Source organism: Lepeophtheirus salmonis, chromosome Z (genome assembly GCF_016086655.4).
Source record: "Lepeophtheirus salmonis chromosome Z, UVic_Lsal_1.4, whole genome shotgun sequence".
Classification (NCBI taxonomy): Eukaryota; Metazoa; Arthropoda; class Copepoda; order Siphonostomatoida; family Caligidae; genus Lepeophtheirus; species Lepeophtheirus salmonis.
Genome location: NC_092584.1, coordinates 2,174,844 through 2,185,840, shown reverse-complemented (window position 1 = coordinate 2,185,840; position 10,997 = coordinate 2,174,844). Strand labels below are relative to the sequence as shown.

The 10,997-nt window shown below is 31.8% G+C and overlaps 1 protein-coding gene across 1 annotated transcript; it reads left to right on the top strand.

The window, feature by feature from the left end:
* Window positions 1-5,257: 5,257 nt before the first annotated feature.
* LOC121130435 (histone-lysine N-methyltransferase SETMAR-like) lies at window positions 5,258-5,819 on the top strand. The gene is made up of 2 exons (XM_040726183.1): window positions 5,258-5,422; window positions 5,472-5,819. The coding sequence occupies exons 1-2, from the start codon at window positions 5,258-5,260 to the stop codon at window positions 5,817-5,819; spliced, it is 513 nt and encodes a 170-aa protein (XP_040582117.1).
* Window positions 5,820-10,997: the final 5,178 nt, after the last annotated feature.

The window sequence follows — 10,997 nt, the reverse complement described above, 5'->3', positions numbered from 1 at the left end:
AATCACTCAACCGATACACCACCAATTTCATTGTTCTTTCCTTCTATACAAAGACCAGATTTTCCTCTTTTTCTAAACGTCAAATTCAAAACAGTACAAATGTTTATGTCCCCAAAAGCAGTTATTCCCGCTAAAATATGCCTCAAACATAACCATCTACCGTGCCAAAGGGAACCTGAATAAGTGTGAGGATCTTGGAGAATCCCCTAGGAGTTGTCGTCCACGAAAATTAACTACTCAAGCTTATGTAAAAGTCCCTAAAGAGATGATGGCTCTATGTACATGACATAGATGACCATTGAAAGTCAACGTCTAAAGATCCACCGTGTCAAGGCCCCTCATAAAGGCTGGTGGTTTCTCTCTACGAGCTCAAAAAGTACAACTCCTGACAGCAGATATGGTGAAAAAGCGATCAGTCAGTTCCGTTCCATATTTTTTGGTAAACTCGTTGCCGGCATAATCACTGGATATGAATCCCATGGCAAGTAAAATTCTAGGATTGTAGAATCCTACACCCAAATATTACAGCGAGTGGAATGCGCCTTAAAGCAATTATTGTGGGCAAATATGAATCCCCTAGGTCAATGACATCATCAGGGCGTCTAGATTTGTCATTCAATAGAATAGATCCCCTGGTCACACGGCCAACATTGTTCACGAATGTTCAAGATACAATTGTGATTTCTGGAAAAAAATCTAAATTCACTGGATTATAATAGTTGATGGCAAATAAAATACCAGTCTAGGAGAATCTAACACCAAGAATGTTGACTACCATATTCAAAAATATTTATCCTAAATACCATTTGTATGATTTATATTTATAAAATTGTTTTGGATATTAAGTATATGTATACAACATTGTAAATCAATAATTAATTAGTAAATGTTAGTCTTAAAAATTTTGCTTGACCAGGCAGAATGAAGAGAAGACTAGGGACAAATGTATATTCGCTATTATTTTATATTATATTTTTTATGTTATGTATATTTGAAAAAGTCCATTTTTCTAAAATAAGAATAATATATATTCATTTCACAATTGTATCATATAAGGTAGATTATTGTGAGAAAAAATCAGTATTTTGCTACTTTTCTTTGATATATTGGTAAAAAATGGTTTCGGGGGTAAAAGTAGGTTTTTGTAATGGCAGAATTCTTCTAATATGCTAGTAAGTTTTGATATCATTTGAATACTGAATTTATTTGCTATTAATAGATTAAAAAATCTTATCAAAATAGAAAATTCACTCCTTGAGGAGAAATTTAAATTATTGAATATTCATGCATTGCAAGTTTATTCTTCTATATTATTTTACTAGAAGTAGTACAAGGCATTGCCTGGAGTATTTAAGTGTTGACCAGCACACAAATTTTTATTTAGTGATATAGAAGATAACATGCAAACAAATGCTAGCTGTTCATTTTTTTTTTGTTTTTTTCAGCAGACTCAAACATATTTTCTCACTCAATACCTAAATATTCTCTTATAAACAATAAAAATATATTTGGGATTGTCCACACTCCACCTTCCGATAGAGTTTGTCATGAAAACCAAGAAAATTGAAAGACAAATAGATTTTAGCCCTTCCTCCCCAGATTTGAGCCCTCTGGAACTTGATATGTGAGGCACTTTTGAATAGGAAGACTGACAAAATATCACTCCCAAATAAAACTCCCTGAGGGCCTCTACAGTAGCTGCATGGACCAACTTTTTCTAAGGAATTTGTCATCAAATTCTGCAAGGCCTTCTGTCGACGTGTAAAGGCTGTGATTAATGCTGCAGGTGGCCATATTAAGGGACCAAGTTTTGAAAATCCTTGTTTACAAGTTCTGGTAAAAAAAATATTTTGTCATTTTTGAAAAGAAAATATTATAAAAATATTTTTAGTGCAACCTATTGGACCACCCCTGCCCAGCCCTGTATTTAAAATAATAGCTAAAATATTTACTCAAAATAGTAAAAATAGTACTACAGGAAATCAAAAGCAAAAACTAAGGAATAACTTTAACCAAAACAGTCAATTAAAATAACAAAATATCGATTCATAATCGTACGAATAAATAAATAAATAAAAAATGTATATATAATCTAATTGAATGTAATTAGTAGAAAAACAAAAAAGTTTGCAACGTCTTCCCTACTTCATTTTCATGTTGTTTTTTTTATCTATTCAAAGAAAAGGCCTCTTTACATAACACAAATCACCTTTTTTATCTACTCAATTAGAAAAAATATAGGAATAATTTGTAAATACTATTTAAAAACAGAAATTGGCATGGCTTGCACTGATAACTACCATTGCTTAATACACACATACTGATTACTTTTATCGTATTGAGTCAATTGAGTAAGTCTATGTAAATATCTATAAATTATTCAGTTCTAATGTAAAAGCTTAGATATTTTCTTAGTTAAGCTTTTATCATTATTTCACTTTATCTGTTTTTTGTATTTTTTCTCCATTATCAAAAATTGAATTACTTAACGAATTAAGATTTAGAATAAAGAAAAAAACTTTCATTCCCTAATTTGCATTTATATTTAAGGAATAAAAGAAAGAGATTCTCTCAATAAGGTAGAGGAGTGTGGTTGTGGAAATGTAGCTAGCAAGGAAATCTTTGTATAGATAGAACTCAGGATAACTGAAAAATTACCCCAGGAGGAAAATTGACCATGTGGGAATATTGCTACCAAAAGGTTTTTATTAGCTCAGAACATACGAAGTTACTAATAGCTAGACGTAAGATTTGTGAGCGATAGCTCAATCGCTCAAACATTGGTGACCTTAACCTAAGGCAATGACCTATTTTGTGTGAAAATTGTTCCTTTTTTTTAAGCTGGCATAAAATAAATAGAGAAATTTAAGATTATAGTTAAATAACCCAACAGCTTAAGATGATTATTTGATGACATTATTCGAGAGACAATCCTGCTTCATTAAGCAAGTGTGAATGTTGTGTTGATATAATCATCATGAAGGAATATAATTTAAATTAATATTTTTCTGCAAAATAACACTAATTAATTAAACTTATTTTACATATATTAAAAAACTACCCTATTATCATTTTATATTAAACAATCTGATAAATATGGTATTAAAGTGACAAAATCCATTCCTTTTGATTAAGAAATACAATTGCCAAAGTTTCAGTGAAGTTGAAAAATATTCAGAGGTAGCTCAACGGCGTTAAATTTTTGATAATTACCTATTTTTTATCAAAAAAAAAAAGACATCTTCTTCAATTATCATAAAAACAGTTGAAGATACAGTATTTTATATAATTGAATATCATTTATATAAATAAGATAAATGACATTATTAAAATGATTGTTTCTACTTTATCCAGAATTATTATAAAATTTGCATTAATTTACACTATTAAGCTTGAAATTGCATCCTATTTTTATGGTTAGCCTTTGACAAAATGAAGAGGAGTTGATGTTTAGCTAACTAGTCAATTATAAATAAGGTTTAATGAATATATAATATTAAGATTAGTTGTATACTAACAACAACTTTTATCTAAAGTACCCTCATTTTCACATGTGGAATAATTATCGTCAATTTTTATCAGCAAGGATTATTCTGTTTAATACTTGGGATACGACAATATGTTCTATTTGAATAGGCCTTATTAGATCTCAATAAATTAAATGAAGTATCAAGACTATAGTTTAAATTATTGAATAAAGCAACTCAAATGAATTTGAATATTGAGGGCAAAAATGATGGAAATATGTGCGAGAGTATTCGTCTTATAGTGAAGGAGATCAAATAATTACTCGTCACATAAACCTCACAAATTATTTAAAATATTTCCTTGGGCAAACACCGATCCTTGTATTTATTTTCACGGTTATTAAAGAGTCTTTGCAGTCTTTTTAATAAAATAATACAAAACATTTGTACAATTCTTCCGGAAAGCCTTATGTCCGACTTATGTTGGCTGAATTTTGTAGTCTATACAATAAGTATTTAAAATTGTAGCAAATGATTTCAAACAATACTGAAATCATAAAGTCATCATTATCTTATACTGTCTTAAATATACACATATAAAGTACATGTGCGTAATCTATTCAAAAGATATTTAATAACCCTACAATAAAAGTAAACCACGAAGCACAGGGTATATTATGTAGTCTATTATAATCATCATAAAACGATTATCCTCCAATAAAAGACCAAAAATACAAAAAACAACAACTGTGGATCCTCTCTAATATGTATGGATGGAAGAGGGCTATTAAACAAATACTTATAATTATCTTCTAAAAGTAAAAATAAAATACTATTTTACTTTTTTGAACAATAGTAAGTACAATAAAATATAAGCAAAAATAAGCAGGGCATGATTTTTGTTATTACATTTATATATACAGGGTGTTTATATCAAATTGTCGCAATTTTAAAAAAAAAAAAAAAAAAAAACTGTTAATGAGGCAACAATTTTTTGTAAAATTACTTGAAAATGCATATGATATTGTCTTGAAAAGAGATCATTTGATGTATCCGCCTTGAACATCAATCACAGCCTGTGACCGGGCATAGAAATAGAAGCAGTTGTTGCTAATATAGTTCCTAGGTATGTTAGTCTCATTGATAGAGGCAATAAGAGAATCATTTTATGGATCAGAATGTTTTATTTGTTTTATATTCAACGTAGCACATCGGTCAATAAGTCCCGGCCCTAACTACCAGATGGTGCCACACGCAAATAAGAAATTATTTTTTGGAAGTACAAACATTCAAAAGGTTACTGTCAAAATTTCATAGCGTTTGGTTTATCATTTATCGAGTTAAAGTAGTTTAAGTGATGCTACTTTTGTGACTCTTAAAAACGATGGATTTAATGCAATTTCAGATGTTGATTTATCAATGCTTTTTTGGGGGAAAACACCATTCAAGCCTAAATTTGGCTTGAAAAATGTGATCTGGATTTTGCCCCATCAGCTGATTGTTTGCCGATTTCAAACGTAGTCTTACGGACACAGATGATGCTGAACGCCATGGTCAGCCATATGAGGTGGTTATTCCGGAAAACATTGAAAAACTCCCGAAAATCATCATAGGTAATTGCAAAGTAAAGTTACAAGAGCTAGCTGACACTTTGAAGTTATCAAAACGTAGTTTTTACGCAATCATACATGGAAATTTGTGCATGAAAAAGCTGTTTTCCAAATGGGTGCTCCGTTTGCTCACACCAGAGCAAAACAATACGAAAAGATGATTCGAAGAGCCGTTTCGAAATGTTCAAGCAAAATAAAAAGAAGTTTTTGCGTCGGTATTTCACAACGGATAAAACATGGATGCATCACTTCACTCCAGAATCAAAACAGGAGTCTGTTGAGTGGTGTGGAAACGGCGAGAGTCGTCCAAAGACTCAAACATCGGCTGCAAAAGTTATGGCCTCTGTATTTTGGGATTCGAAGGAATTTTATTCATTGACTACTTGGAAAATAGAAAAACAATCAACAACTATTATATTGGTTTCTTGAATTGGTTAAAGGCCGAAATTACCCAGAAAAGGCCTCATTTGATGAAGAAAAAGGTGTATTTCACCAAGGCAATAATGCACTGTGTCACAAGTCAATAAAAACAGCCACAAAATTGGTTGAATTGGGGATTGAAGTGCTCCCACACTTACCGTATTCTTCAAATCTGGGCCCCAGCGACTACTGGCCCTTTGTAGAACTCAAAAAGATGCTCCGTGGAAAGAGATTTGTCTCAGATGAGGAAGTGATTGTCGAAATGAAGCATATTATGAAAGTCTCAATAAATCATTATACAGCTGTTATATCGAAAAGCTAGAGAAACGTTGAAATGATTGACCGGTGTGTTATCTACAGATTAATAAATCTACCATATTAAGATCCGGACTTCCCGGGGGCCATATTTTCTTCCTAATAAAGAAATAGTGATACTCACTCAGCTATTTCAGCGACGTCTCTGAGACATGACAATCTACTGAATCATTTACAAATCTTTTGCACAGACAAAAAAACGTTTGAGACCTCTGAATTGAAATCTCAGTGTTATAAACAAAAATCATCCTCATTTTCTTTATATCTAGAGCAACTGTCGTCATGGTTTCCAAAACTTCACTATAGTTTGTTGATTCAAAAAAGTTTTCATGGCAAAAAAAGAAAAGGCGAACGCAAGTACAAATTTGATCTTCACAACCTTGTAAATTAGTATACCTATTCAAATACTGCCTGTAAATTTAACTCTGCAACGCTTTTCCAATGATTTTCTTATAGATATTATGCGTCCAAGTCCAACATTTATTAAAATTGTAATTAGTATTGTGCCAGTCCTTATTTATTTGGTGTAGTCCAGTCTTTAGAACGGTCCTATTAGTGCTTGTGATCGGTCCTTAGGACTGTAGGTACTAGAACTGATTAAAAGAACAAAAAATATAATGGAGTCAAGTCATCTAGGGAGAAACTGTACTATTTTTTATGACTGACATGCAGGACTGTACAAGAACGGACCAAGACTAAACTGAACAGGACTGTAGTCTTCAATCCTTAATATGGGCCATCGCAACAAAAATAATAATTATTCAACTCTTATTACTTATAAGTTTTATACAAAAAAATATTTTTCAGATATATCTACGCATTTTTATGATAGCAACTCAAATCTTTTTTCAGATTTTAGGCAAATTGTGTTGCAATGGCAAATTGTTTGAAATACATATAGAATAAAATGGATTCAAATCCACGATAACTGTATAAATGGATGTATTATGGGAGGACTGACAACGTAAATTTAGGCGGCCACCAATTAATAATATCATCGTTTCCGGGATTAAAAACTGTGTTTGTTTCAATCCCTGCCGAAGAGGTAATTTAATAATAAGCTTATTTCCTTGATGAAGGAATTTGTGGGTGAATTTAACTAAGTTTTTCAGCATCATGAGTCTTCTACACATATTGCTAATATCGTCTAGGTTATTTTCAATGAAAATACTTTTTATTGTGTAGAAACACCTTCCCCTTTACCATTGTCTGACTTCAACCCCTATAAATTAGCAAATTGGCGTGTATAGAGGCCTTGCCTTATGCTAAATATGTACCAAATTTTAGTGTCTTCAAAAAACGAATAAATGAGATACGGACATAGCTATATTATTAAAGCACGTTTGTCACTTCTGGTTGAAACGTGTGAATCAGACCAAGGACTTTTTCATATTAAATATCAAATTAGAGTATATTATCTGTAAGGTTTGTTCAAATATCAAGTCTTAATGGATAAATCATTCAGAGATAAGTAAAATATGTTTTTTTTTAGGTAAAGTGTGTCTTAATTTAATTTACACCCAGTATATTTATTCCATGTGTGTTTTATAAATAGGTATTTAGGCCTTTTTTAAATGTTCTTATTGTAATTGCCTCTATATGAGAGTCAAATATTGACTTGCGAGGGTCTAAATGTTGAATGCTTCTTTACATGCAAACATTATTCACATTTTGTACATTTAAATGCTCTATATTTTGCACTTCGAAAGTGATTATTTTTTGTTTTGCTTCATAATTTATGGGCTATTTTTGATAAACGACATCGCCGTTTGAGGATAGTAACTTCATCTGCTCAAGTAAGGATAACCTTGGACATTATCTAGGCAATTACAAAAATGATAAGAAATATTTAAGCAGCATGGTTGCTCTAAACATTCATTAGATTTTTGTGCGTGGCAGGATGAAGATTCAACATGTATGTACATATGTGATAGGACGTGACCTGTCCTTTTAAAAAATTAAGACTCAGTGAATGCATTCCCTTTTATTCATTACTTGTAATTTCATTCCCTCTTTGAAGAGGGATATTTAGTCACGTCATACGGTCAATATTAGTTAGTAGCTCTAAAAAGAGGACAGATCAATCGGCAATGGAAATTACTGATGACTAGTAATTGATTGGAGATAGATATGAATTATCAAAAAAAAATTGATTTTAAGCGTGGCCATGACCATACGAATAAATATTAAATTTTTGTTCAAGGATATGAAACACTCTGAAATACCAAGTTTTTCGAATGCTGCATCAGATGAAGGAAATTATATATAATCAAATGCAATTGTACAATCAAAATTTACAACAATTTTGCATTGTTCTTGATAGATTGATTTTTCTATGGTATCGGTCATTTGTGAAAGGGGCGCTCAGTTAATGATCCCCTTGAAGAGGCATGTTGTGAGCGGAGTGTTTGAAGGACTTCCTCAACTTCCCTGTATAAAATATGCTGAAGTACTTTTAGCATAAAGTTGGAAAGAGTTATCGGTCTGGAGGATTTTACAACTCACTTTCATTTCTCTCCAGCATCTTGCGATATAACCAGTGATTAGGAGGAACTTTATATCATTTTGAGATATAAGTGACATTGCTGTTCTGTCATCTAAATCTCAAATTTTTCTAATAAGTTGAGCGATATCTTATCCCTTTTCACTTTGCTGCAGAATCTCCTCCAAGATTATCCGTACTCTTTTTTTTTTTTTGGTGCATCTATGTTTTCTACTTACATATATAAATATATTTTATGGAATAGATTTTTATTATAATGATTACCATTTTTTTCAATACAGCGGCCCTCAGGAGAGATGCAGAACTCAAGGCGAGGTCCGTAGGCAGCGCAGGTTTTCCTAAAGTAACTGGCTGACATTGAGGCATAGGTCATGTCCACTGCGACTGTGAAGGAGTTCACGTTGGGTTGGCAAACTTTACAGGAATGGAGGTAGTTTTGGGTATTGCTCCTTTGGACATATATATCAAGGAACTGGCGACAAAATCAATATGGAGAACGAAGCATTTATTACAGGATACTTGGGGTCAAATTGGTTATCGCACAAATGTCACGGGCATTGGTTCCATGGTAAGAAAATACATATACAAGTTGAAATGGATCAAACACGTGACTTGATAAAAAGTATTCGCATTTAAATAGATAATTGACCGACTAAGAATCTTGACGCAATCATCTATACCGACGTGTCTAAAGACAAAAAAAGAAACCCTGGGGCTGGATGGCCATTACAAAAGGTGATGCATCAATTTATCATGCTATGGTTTCATTCACTTAAGGGGTTTCTGTGTTTCAGGCAGAGATTTTCGCCATAACACAAGGTGTAGATGCTCTTCTCAAGTACAAAAAAAAACCCACTAAACAATGTATTAATCAGATCAGACTCCCAATCAGCAATTGCTTGAATCTTGAATCCACTTACTCTTTGTAAAGAAGTTTTAAAATTTAACTCCTTATAAAGAAGTTTTAAAATTTAAAGATAAAATAATTAAAGGAATGAGTGAGAAAAACGTATCGAATCGTGTTAAGGACATTCTGACATTGCAGGAAATGAATTTACAGACAATCTTGCAAAGAGGGCTACTGAGGTCCAAGACATGTTTATATTAGGCCACCTCCAAGCTACATAAAGAAGGTAATTCATGACGTCTTCTATCAATATTGTAGTGACTGATATAAAAACGATGAAAGTATGAAACAAGCACATACTTTGCTTCATAAGTCGAAGTGTATCAAGCACGTAAGAGACAAATGGAGACTCATTATACAAGCCTACACTGGAAATGTAGCTTTTCTTTCCCATCGAAGCAAGTGGAAGGACATAAGCTCACAGTCTGTACGGAAAAATTACAAAAAACAGTTAATCTGATCAACAGATGCCCGCCATATCTTACTAGAGATGTAAAAATCCGTATTTTAAAATTTATACAATCTATAAAAAATAAATATGTTATTGAACAAAACTTTATTGTTAACTAGGTTTTAGAATCTATTTAGAATTTAGTTTCCTCTGCCACTCAACTGCTCCTTAAGTATGTGTTTGATTACAAAACTGATTTCACTCACTTTAAATCTGTATATCCATACTTTAAAAAATAAAATAGTAAACGGATGTCTCATTTGGGGTGGGGGGAGGGGGGTATATACATTGAATATAATTTATCATTAGTGAATCTCTTCAGGGTTTTATCTAAATATATTTGAACATTTATAATATATGAGAAAAGAAAATCTTCATTTGCCAATGACATCTGCCATCATCGTCATCATAAATATGATGATGTTAGGGAGTGGAGGGGGGGGGAAGGTTACCCCTAAGGAAAGTAGCTGCTACACACTAAAGCTTTCAACAAATCGTTTTATGGTAATGTGAAGTTAGAACTAACACTTATGCGGATGTCATCATGATCTTACAACATTCAACTAATGTAAGAGGGGAATTATAAAAAATTAGACCTGTTATTTGTAAATAAGGGTTGTTTGAAAGGGGAAATTGTCATACAGAATAAAGTAGTGTGAAGATAGGGGTGACTGTGATTTCTCAAGTTATATCATTTTTTTTTTCTCTTTACTTTGATGTTTGTATATGTTGTTTTAATATTCATATTTGGAAATATATCTGGATATGAGTTTCTGTAGATTAAAAGATGGAATTACACGTGACAGTCTTTATAAACTGTTGTGGCCTTTTAAAAAAAAGGTGATTCTTTACGTGGGATATATTTAAAATATAACACCTAAGTAAATTTGATTAAACTTCAATAATAAAATTGCAGGCATATCATGTAGTTAAACACTTTTATAGGCTAATAGTTTATGAAATTTTAAAACTAAGAGGTGGGTAAACAATTATCATCCATTGTGCCGAATCATATTCAATGTACTCTAATGCGTAAATTCAAAAAAAGCGTACCTCAAAATATTTATATTATATTCGTTTAAACAACAACTTATTATTTAATCATACAAATCAAATCTCCTTCATGGACGCGTTTTGATACTTTAATGTGTATCCCTTAAAATTATCCAGTCAAATCGAGACACATGCATATAATCAAATTAAGTATTTTAGATTATAAGTTTAGCTTTCTATAGTATTTCACACTAATACATTAATTGTCCTCACGTTATGAGTACTAGTCCTATATATGTATAAATTAAATGAGAAAATGAGTATATTATTT

Excerpts from the sequence above, each read along its gene's own strand:
- LOC121130435 (XM_040726183.1), top strand. The coding sequence starts at position 5,258 with ATGTTCAAGCAAAATAAAAAGAAGTTTTTGCGTCGGTATTTCACAACG. Across the intron at positions 5,423-5,471 it reads CTGCAAAAGTTATGGCCTCT|AAAAACAATCAACAACTATT; the intron begins GTATTTTGGGAT and ends CTTGGAAAATAG.